A 10,563-nucleotide genomic window follows, 5' to 3' on the forward strand; every position below is an offset into this window, starting at 1 on the left:
CACCACAGTTTAAGAAGGATCTAGACAAGCTGGAACGTGTCCAGAGGAGGGCAGTGAAGATGGTGAGGGGTCTGGAGACCAAGCCCTATGAGGAAAGGTTGAAGGAGCTGGGTATGTTTAGCCTGGAGAGGAGACGACTGAGAGGTGATATGATAACCATCTTCATGAACTTGATGGGCTGTCATATAGAGGATGGTATGGAGATGTTTTCTGTTGCCCCAGAAGGCCGGACCAAAACCAACAGGTTGAAATTAAATCCGAAGAGTTTTCAGCTAAACATTAGGAGGAACTTCCTGACAGTCAGAGGGGTTCCTTAGTGGAACAGGCTTCCTTGGGAAGTGGTGGGCTCTCCTTCTTTGGAGGTTTTCAGACAGAGGCTAGACACAGAATGCTGATTGTGTGAACTGAGGCAGATCATGAGAGGGAGGGCAGGAATGGTTGCCTCAGTGCTTAGTTCTTGTGGCCCTTTCTTACATGCCCACGGAAATGCTGATTGCCACTCTGGGGTCAGGAAGCAATTTTTCTCCAGACCAGTTTGGCCAGGGATCCTGGAGGTTTGTTGTCATCTTCTGGGCGTGGAACAGCAGTCACTGCGGGGGTGTGTGTGTGGGGGTATTTGTGAATTTCCTGCATTGTGCAGGGGTTGGACTAGATGACCTTGGAGGTCCCTTCCAGTTCTGTGATTTATATTTATTTATTTATTTTTCATATTTGTATCCCGCCCTCCCCAATGGGATTCTGTGATGAGGGAGTTCCTGATGGCTTCAGCTGCCCCACCTTGGGGATGAGAGGAGAGAGTTGGAAGAGGGAGGGAGGGAGCAGCCTTTGTGGTTTGGAGTAAGTGTGCATTTTAAATGTTGATCGATTTGCAGAGGTGTCAGGGAAGACCTTTCTTGGCCAGGGGCCTCGGAGAGCCACCGCTGGCCAGAGTAAACAATTCTGGGCAAGGCAGGAGGCCAGAGCGGAATGGAGTTGAAGGAAGGAGCCCTGCCTCGCCCTGAGCCCTTTGGCATCACTCCTGTTTGTTTCTAGTGCCAGGGAGGCCAGCGGTCGTGAGTTCTCGGGGGGAATGACGTATTTTTAAAAATTGGCCGTGTTCATTGCTGCCGTATTTGATTGCGCTGAGGGCAAGGATGCCATTTCTGTCTGGTGCCCACGAGGCGCTGGGGGCACTGCCTTGGCATGCAGAGGCTCTCATTCTGTATCAGGGCTGACACCCGTTTGTCAAACAAATTTAGAGTCCAGTCGGGCACCTTTAAAACCAACGAAGGTTTACTTGCTGAGCGGTCGGGTTAGAACGGATAAGAGGAAGTACTTCTTCACCCAAAGAGTGATTAACACTTGAAATTCACTGCCACAGGAAGTGGTGGCGGCTACAAGCATGGATGTCTTCAAAAGGGAATTAGATAAGCATATGGAGCAGAGGTCCATCAGTGGCTATTAGGGGCTCTGGGGCAAGTGATGCTCTGTATTCTTGGTGCTTGGGGGGGGGTCAACAGTGGGAGGGCTTCTAGTGTCCTGGCCCCACTGCTGGACCTCCTGATGGCACTGGTATTTCTGGCCACTGTGTGATACAGAGTGTTGGACTGGATGGGCCTTTGGCCTGATCCAACATTGGCATCTCTTATGTTCTTATGTTCTTACTCAAGGTGTGAGCTCTTGTGTGCAGGCACACTTTTCCAAATACACTGGGATGGAAGGCAGAGTTCAGACTAATAGACAGGCTGAACAGCAAATTGACATGTAATACAGAGGATGTATAAGTATTCTAATATACTATTGTGAAAAAGAAATACGCTAAAATACAGAGGATTTATAAGGACTATACATCCTCTGTATTTTAGTGTATTTCTTTTTCAGAATAATATATTAGACTTAGAATATAGAACCCTGACTGTTCCCTGGAAGGCCAGATAATGAAACTGAAGCTCAAATACTTTGGCCACCAAATGAGAAGGGAGCACTCACTGGAGAAGACCCTGATGCTGGGAAAGATTGAAGGTCAAAGAAGACGGGGACGGCAAAGGATGAGATGGTTAGACAGTGTCATCGATGCAACGAACATGAAATTGAGCAAACTTCAGAGGACGGCGGAAGACAGGAAGGCCTGGCGTGATCTGGTCCACGGGGTCACGAAGAGTCGGACTCGACTGTGCGTCTGAACAACAACAATATTAGAATACTGAATGTAATGCAAGGAATATTGGGATGTTTTGCTGACATACCACTACACCCGTTTTTTAAAGAAATGCTGCTAAGTTACCTCCATGTCTGAGAGGAGATGAATGGTCTCAGTTTACTTCCCACAATTAGAAAAGATGCCTTTTACACACTTATCCCGTATTTTGACATATATTAAATGCTTTGGTGTCCCCCCCCCAATGAAATCAAAACAGCTGTTGACCTTATAACCTTAGCTGATTATTTAGTTTTGGGATTGCACCACTTAAAACACCTTCATCATGTTACATGTGAATTTGCTGTTCAGCCTGTCTATACGTTTGAACTCCACCTTCTATTCCGTTGTATCTGAAGAAGTGTGCCTGCACACGGAAGCTCATACTTGGACTAAACCTTTGTTGGTCTTAAAGCTGCCTGACTGGACTCTACATTGGTTCTGCTGCTTCAGACTAGCACAGCTGACCATCTGAAGCCCATTCGTCAGTCTCTAAAGTGGCCAATCCCATTTTATTTGAATGGGACCATGACCACATCATGTGACCGTGAGTTTCACAGGTGAGTGGTGCCTGTGTGCTCAGTCGTGGTCTCGTTTCCTGCTCGGCAAACATCCAGTTGATGGGAAATGGATCACTTTTGTTTGGGGAATTCTCGGCTAATCACCGCCATAGTATTTATTTGTTTATGTGCTTCATTTATGCTACATCTGCCTCCCCAGTGAGAACCTGAGGTGGCTTACGTAATTCTCCTTTCCTCCATTTAATGTTCACAACAACAGCCCTGTGAGGTAATTTAGGCTGAGGATGTGGGACTGGCCCAAGGTCACCCAGTGAGTTTCTGTGGCAGAGTGGGGATTTGAACCTGGTTCTCCCGGGTCCTGGTCCAACCCTCTGACCATTACAACGTGCTGACTCTCCAGTCGTCGAGAGCCAGTTTGGTGTAGTGGTGAAGTGCGCGGACTCTAATCTGGGAGAACCGGGTTTGATTCCCCACTCCTCCACTTGCACCTGCTGGATGACCTTGGGCAAGTCATAGTTCTGACAAGAGCTGTTCTTGAAAAAGAGCAGTTTCTGTCAGAGCTCTCTCAGCCCCACCTACCTCACAGGGTGTCTGTTGTGGGGAGGGGAAGGGAAAGGAGTTTGTAAGCCACTCTGAGACTCCCTTGGGTAGTGAAGAGCGGGGTATAAATCCAATCTCCTCCTCCTCCTCCTTCTCCTCCTCCTTCTTGAAAAAGAGCAGTTTCTGTCAGAGCTCTCTCAGCCCCACCTACCTCACAGGGTGCCTGTTGTGGGGAGAGGAAGGGAAAGGCAACAGTAAGCTGCTGTGAGACCAGTTTGGTGTAGTGGTGAAGTGCGCGGACTCTAATCTGGGAGAACCGGGCTTGATTCCCCACTCTTCCACTTGCACCTGCTGGATGACCTTGGGCAAGCCATAGTTCTGACAAGAGCTGTTCTTGAAAAAGAGCCGTTTCTGTCAGAGCTCTCTCAGCCCCAGGACCTACCTCACAGGGTGTCTGTTGTGGGGAGGGGAAGGGAAAGGAGTTTGTAAGCCGCTCTGAGACCCCCTTGGGTAGTGAAGGGTGGGGTATAAATCCAATCTCCTCCTCCTCCTCCTCCTCTTCTTCTTTTGTCGGCTGTCCAGGCTGGGTGCCCCCTCTCTTACGCACAATCATCCGGCCAAGTGGGTGGAGGGGCCGCCTTCTGAGTTTGTGGCCCAGGCAAAGCCGTCTCCCCCCTCTCAAGACCCACTTGTCTGGCTGACCCTCTTGGGAGACCTCAAAGCCGGAGCCTCGTAGGCCTGGAGTCGCTTCCTGCCCAGTTCCGCTGCTTACTCTGCGGGGGCCCCCCCATCCCGTTTCTGCCCCTCCAGACTGGGCAGCGGCTGGCGACTTGGAGGCGTACGACGTGCTGTCCCTCGGCGAAGCCCTCAAGGGATACCTGCAAGAGCTGCCGACCCCAGTGGTGCCCGACAGAGTCCACGGCGAGATCCTGCGGGTGCTGCAGGGTGAGGGGGGGCAGGAGCCTTGGAAAGGAGGCGGGTGGGGGTGGCGGCTCGGGGGGGGGAGCGCCTGCTCAGCCCGCAGAAGGTCCCTGGGAGACAAGCCTGACCTTGAGGGGCCTGATTCCGTGGGAGGTGCTGGCGTCCTCCCGGGTCACGATGGGAGGACGTCGGGAGGCGAGGCGGGCCGGTTAGTCCTCCGGAAAGTGATCCCCCTCCCGTTCTCCCCTCTGCAGATGCCAGCCAGCCGGAGCGCGACCGGGCGCAGCTGCTGTCTGTGCTGGAGCCCCCCAGCCTGCCGCTGCCCCATCTCCTCACCCTCCAGTTCCTCCTGCGCCACTGGGCGAAAGTGGCCGAGCAAGCGGAGAGCAACGGGCTGCGGCCCTGGGCCCTGGGCGAGATCTTCGGTCCCCTGCTCCTTCGGCGGCCTGCTGGGGCCAGGTGCGGGACCCTGCCCTGCCTCCTTGACTCCCCCCCTCCCTCCCTCGGAGGGGCCTCCCAGAGCCATTCCTCGGGGGAGGGGCAGAGTACCGTGAAGGCTTCGCTCCCTCTCAGCGGGACAGGCCCCGGCCAGGGGGTAGGGGTGGGGTGGACCTCGCTTGGGGAGGCATCACGCCTGGCTCGAGAGGAGGCGCTGCCGGGCAGAAATATCTCCACTGGATCCCAGCACCCCGATGTCTGGCCGTGTGGCTCTGGGGAGTGTGCGTTCCGGTTGCTCCCATCTCAGAGCTCTGCACAGGGAGGCAGCCCCTCATGGGGGGGGCCTGGTTGAGAGCCCACTGCCTCTTTTCCTCTGCACAGGCCTGTTTGCACCGTTGGGGGGGGGGCTGGGCAGTAGACTTGTCAAGACGGCCCGTGGGATTCGGGGGGGGGCTTCCTTGGGGCTTCGTTATCAAGCCCCCTTCACACTGGGTTGAGGCGGTGAGGCCGTGGCTCTTCCGGGGCCGCATGTCTACGTTCATGTCGCTTTCCCCCGCAGCACCGAGACGGGCCCCGACTTCTCCGTGCTCTTCCTGGAGGCTCTTCTGCAGACCACGGAGCCCAGGCTGGAGCAGCCCCCTCCAGGTAAGGGGACCAAGGCGGGAGGCTGAGCAAAGCGGGATATACAGACACAGGTAGAAGGGGGGGGGGAGCAGAGACCAGCCCCCGGGCTAGAGATGTGAAGGCCCGGGAAAAAAACCCCAAAAATTAAGGAAAAAAACATTCTCTCCCCCCCCCCCCTGTTTTTTTCCTGAAGCCTTTTTTGTTTTTTTACGAAAAATTGGAAAAAATGAAAAAAGAAAAGAAAAAAATTTGATTATGGAACGTTTTATTTTAACATGATGAATAAAAGGTATTTTAAGACAAGGTGTTCAACTATTTTCCAAATCATTTCTAAAAAATATGTATGGTATCAGATTGATCTAATTTCTGTGCACTGAGGACAAGCAAGTCCTAGGTTACAAACTGAACTCTCCAATGCAAGAACAAGATGCATTTCTTCCTTTAGGAGGTGCTATTGTCACAAGAAAAGAAAAAGGTTTCAGTTTTGTTTTTGCATGTGGGTGGGTATTCTGTTTGTAATAATTGTTTGGATACACTATATTTTTAATAGGCTAGTTGTGGTAATTTCATGCCAAGTAAAAATGTCCATAGTCATATTTTATGTTCCTAAAGTAACAGAATGACTTTCAATCTGGAAAAGAAAAAAGAAGTGCTAAAGTAGCATTTTTTTCAATTTTTCCAAAAAATTCCGTTTTTTTCCCGAGCTTCAAAATTTCCAGAAATTTTACAGCTCTACCCCGGGCCACCCTGGGGAAATGGGTCACTGTTCGGTGCCTGTTTTAAGGTTAGGGGGATCTCCCCTGGCCCCCTTTGAAGCTGTAGACTGCCCTCGTTCCCTTGATGTCTTCCAGCGCTGCCCCCCAAGCCCCCCAAGCCCAAGCCGACGGCAGCAGTCCTGGCCAATGGGAATGGTGTGACTCTGCAGGATGCCGAGTGGTACTGGGGCGACATCTCCAGGTAACGTGGAACCGGAGCTGTGCTTTGAGGGCCAGCAGAGTCCTTGGAGCTTGCGCAAGTGAGGCTGGGTGGGGGGAAGGCGTGTCTCGTGTGCTTCTGGCACCGGGTCTCTCACCTTCACCGCTGTGGCCCAGTTGGGCAGCCGGAGGGGCGCCTTTACTCTGCCCTCTATCCTCAGGGTGGCCTCGGGGTGAGGGTTGGCGAGGAAGGGAAGGGATTGGCCAGCTTGCCGGCAGCTTTGTTGCTCAGGCCCTTGGGGGCTGACTGCAGCCATGAGCACCCAGTCGCAGGCACGGCAGTGAGCCCCCGACTCCTTCCAGGGAGGAAGTGAACGAGAAGCTCCGAGACACTCCCGATGGGACGTTCCTTGTCCGGGATGCATCCAGCAAGATCCAGGGCGAATACACTCTGACGCTGCGGTGAGGGAAGCGGGGGGGGGGGACGCGAGGGGGTTGGCAGTGGGGGGGGGGGACCCCTCAGAAGAATCCACCCCTCTCCCGGTCCCTGTCGATGGGCTTTGCGGCACCGGCCTTTTCTCCCCACCACACCCCCTCCCTCCCATCTCCATCCTGCCCTCCCCTTGAGGACCTGCAGGCAGAGGGTCGCCGGACCCACAGAGCCCCCCACCTGATGCTTCCTTCCACCTTCCCCCTCGCAGGAAAGGGGGCAACAACAAGCTGATCAAGATCTTCCATCGGGAGGGCCAGTACGGCTTCTCGGAGCCGCTGACCTTCGGCTCCGTGGTGGAACTCATCAGCCACTACCGGCACGAGTCTCTGGCCCAGTACAACGCCAAGCTGGACACGCGGCTGCTGTACCCCGTCTCCAAGTCCCAGCAGGTGAGCCCCTCCCCGCCGTGTCCCGGGCCGGCCGGCCAGACATGGTTCGGGGCAGGATGTTACAGCAGCTGATGGAGCCCGTCCCTGGCTGCTGCCACCCTGCTCGTGGGCTCCCGAGGGCATCCAGCCAGCCACACGCGCAAGCGGGAGAGCGGACCCAATGGAAGTGTGGCCTGGCACAGCTCAGTCGGCGATTACACAGTAAACATGAAAAGGTTAAAAAAGAAAACCTGTGCAGAAAGACGCTAAAAACAATTTACTAATAATAATTTACTACTACTAGTAATAATAAGTGGTTAAGACGCTGAACTGCAGGCTGTGGAAGGTCGGTAGTTCGGCAGTTCGAGACCCGGGTGTGCCGCATGATGGAGTGACCTCCCGTCTCTAGTTCCAGCTACTGCCAACCTAGCAGTTCGAAAGCAAGAAATTGCAAGTAGATAAACAGGTACCTATTTATCTAAACCTATTGGTGTTTAGTCATGCCGGCCACATGACGACGGAAATGTCTTCGGACAGCGCTGGCTCTCTTCGGCTTTGAAACGGAGATGAGCACCGCAACCCTAGAGACGGACTCGACTGGCTTTCGAGCAAGGGAACCTTTACCTTTTAACACAAGTATAACTTGTAGGAATACAACTAAGAATACCACTTAAGTAGTATTTACAAAAATTCAACTGGTAGATCCTAATTTTTTCCCAGAAGTCCAACAGGTAAGTCTACAATTCCTCAATAATACAACAGATGCCGTGTTTACAAAAACCCCACAGGTGAAACCAGTATTTATACCGATACGTTTTCAATAATTGTTCTATATTTCTTCTTAGCGTCTTTTTGCACAGGTTTTTTTGGGGGGGCGGGGGGGGTCTGGCACAGCTCACCAGTTCTTCTGTACTTGGCAGTATAAGCTGCAACGGGCAGCTGGAGCCTTGGGGGGGAAAGAGCTGCAGTCTGCCCCCGGGCAGTGCTCGGACTGACCCCGCTTGCTGTGCTTCTTGGGACCGCCCTGGAGGTTTTGGACCTGGCAGAATACCAGCCACGACAGCGGCAGGGAGCCCGTGGGGACTGAAGCAGCGTGGGAGGGGGTGTCCCGGGCAGAGGCTCCCTGGCTGAGCCTCCCTGCCACTGCCTCCTCTCCTTCAGGACCAGGTGGTGAAGGAGGACAGCGTGGAGGCCGTGGGGGAGCAGCTGAAGGTCTACCACCAGCAGTACCAGGACAAGAGCCGCGAGTACGACCTTCTCTACGAGGAGTACACGCGCACCTCGCAGGTAACGGGGTCCCGTGCAGGGGAGGGAAGAACACGGGAGCCCGGAACGGGTCTCTCCCTCTCACCATGTGGCTGATGGGCCAAAGGCCCAGGTCGGACAAAAGGGCGTGCTTCTTCACCTGGCGTGACGCTCGGCTTGCGGAACTCACCGCGACCGGGTTGTACCGGCTGAGATGGCTCTGTTTCTTATCAGGGAGTGAGATACATTCAGGGTCTGTCGATAGCTGGGACGGCCGCCCAGCTCCATCCTGTTCGGAGGCTGAACGAAGGCTCTCTGGCTTCTGCACCCCAGCCGGCGGGCCTTCCGGGGGCAGCTGGCCAGTCACTGGGGTGGGAGGTTAAAGGAGGAGCCGCTCCTACAGGCTTGCAGACAGCGGGACCCCCCCACCCTGCTTTCCGATGCCTGGGGCCAACGGGACCTCCTTCCGGCCCCTTGCAACAGAAGGGGACGTGGCCCATCGTGCTCCGCAAACTGACCCGGGGTGGATCACTCGGAACGGTCATGGGCTCACTCGGAACGGTCTCCCCCCAGGAGCTGCAGATGAAGAGGACGGCCATCGAGGCCTTCAACGAGACCATCAAGATCTTCGAGGAGCAGTGTCAGATCCAGGAGAAGTGCAGCCGGGAGTATATCGAGCGGTTCCGGAGGGAGGGGAACGACAAGGAGCTGCAGCGGTGAGGGGGGGGCGAGGGGGCCGGGAAGCAGGGGAGGGGGCGAGGAGGGCAGCGTAAAGCCTTGGGGACCACCGGGCGCCATCCTGTGACGCCCTCCCCCCCCAACGCGTCTTCTTGACCCAGGATCCTGATGAACTCGGAGAAGCTGAAGTCCCGCGTCTCCGAGATCCACGACAGCAAGAGGAAGCTGCAGCAGGACCTCAAGCAGCAGGCCTCCGAGAACCGCGAGATCGACAAGCGCATGAACAGTCTCAAGCCCGATCTGCTGCAGCTGCGCAAACTGCGGGACCAGTATCTGGTGTAAGTGTGTGTGGGTGGTGGGTGCCCTTTGTGCCAGCCAGTCCTGCAAAGCAGGCCTCGCTTGTTTGGCGGTGGAGGAATCCTGCCCTCCGGTGGCCATGCCTGGAACTCCTCTTGCTGCCACACCCACAGGGGCCTGGAGCTTTGCAGTGGGTGTGTTTGTCGACTTCATTTACACTCCCCTTTCTCCCCCCCCCTTCCCCGGAGGATCCAAAAGAGGCTTACGTCATTCCATTCTGTCAATTGCATCAGTTTACATGCTGCAAACATTGCGTAGAAATGTTTTTTGTCTCAATCCTTTTAAAAATCGCTCTTGGATCTGCTACTTTTTAAAAAAAGATGGGGTTACCCTTTTAATATTGTGTTTCTCTCATCAAATTTGGATATGCTTTTCATAAAAATGCTCCGTAAAAAGGCTGTGGAATGGGTGGCTGCGGATCGGTCTGATCTGACATGACCTCCAAAAACAAACAAGTTCAAATTCCATCAGTATGACACTTGATCCAGGGTTGAAAGGGACCTTGGCATAAAATGCAGCTGTGCTCTGTGGCTTGTGAGTTTTGTCATCTCGCTTTACTGAGTTGATCTTCTCCTTTTCCTTCACCCAGACCTAGAGTTAGTCCCTCAAATCTGGGGCAGAGGAGAGGCAGGTGGTGGCTCTGAGGGCATATCTGGGCAGCCTCACCCCTTTGGATTTTTCCGACTTTTGTTTTTGCTTTCACTTGCCCTCCTAGGTGGCTGACTCAGAAGGGGACCCGCCAGAAGAAGATCAACGAGTGGCTGGGCATCAGGAATGAGAGTGAGGAGTGAGTGCCCCAGCATTTATCCCCCCCCCCCATTTGGCAGGAGGCCGTAGCTCCGGGGTGGAGCGCCTGCCTGGCATGCAGAAGGTCTGTGCCATTTGCCACTGTTGAACAAGACCAGGCTCGATGGACCAGCAGTCTCAGGCGCCTACATAAGAACCTAAGAGAAGCCAAGGTTGGATCAGGCCAATGGCCCATCCAGTCCAACACTCTGTCACACAGTGGCCAAAAATACCAGGTGCCATCAGGAGGTCCAGCAGTGGGGCCAGGAGGACACTAGAAGCCCTCCCACTGTTGACCTACCCCCACCCAAGCACCAAGATGACAGAGCATCACTTGCCCCAGACTGAGAGTTCCTATCTATACCTTGTGGCTAATAGCCACTGATGGACCTCTGCTCTATATGCATATCTAATTCCCTCTTGAAGCTGTCCATGCTTGTAGCCACCACCACCACCTCCTGTGGCAGTGAATTCCATGTGTTCATCACTCCTTGGGTGAAGA

The 10,563-nt window shown here is 54.3% G+C and overlaps 1 protein-coding gene across 1 annotated transcript in view; it reads left to right on the forward strand.

The window, feature by feature from the left end:
• The window catches only part of PIK3R2 (phosphoinositide-3-kinase regulatory subunit 2), a 22,354-nt gene that overhangs the window by 8,431 nt on the left and 3,360 nt on the right, over window positions 1-10,563 (forward strand). The window contains exons 5-14 of the mRNA XM_015424644.1: window positions 4,048-4,182; window positions 4,413-4,617; window positions 5,156-5,241; window positions 6,072-6,177; window positions 6,498-6,596; window positions 6,836-7,016; window positions 8,157-8,282; window positions 8,814-8,956; window positions 9,080-9,256; window positions 9,991-10,062. Of these exons, the coding sequence (XP_015280130.1) occupies window positions 4,048-4,182; window positions 4,413-4,617; window positions 5,156-5,241; window positions 6,072-6,177; window positions 6,498-6,596; window positions 6,836-7,016; window positions 8,157-8,282; window positions 8,814-8,956; window positions 9,080-9,256; window positions 9,991-10,062 (1,330 nt within the window). The remainder of the gene's footprint in view (window positions 1-4,047; window positions 4,183-4,412; window positions 4,618-5,155; window positions 5,242-6,071; window positions 6,178-6,497; window positions 6,597-6,835; window positions 7,017-8,156; window positions 8,283-8,813; window positions 8,957-9,079; window positions 9,257-9,990; window positions 10,063-10,563) is intronic.

This window comes from Gekko japonicus, unplaced genomic scaffold, assembly GCF_001447785.1.
Source record: "Gekko japonicus isolate JY-2015 unplaced genomic scaffold, Gekko_japonicus_V1.1 scaffold596, whole genome shotgun sequence".
In the NCBI taxonomy this organism is placed as follows: domain Eukaryota; kingdom Metazoa; phylum Chordata; class Lepidosauria; order Squamata; family Gekkonidae; genus Gekko; species Gekko japonicus.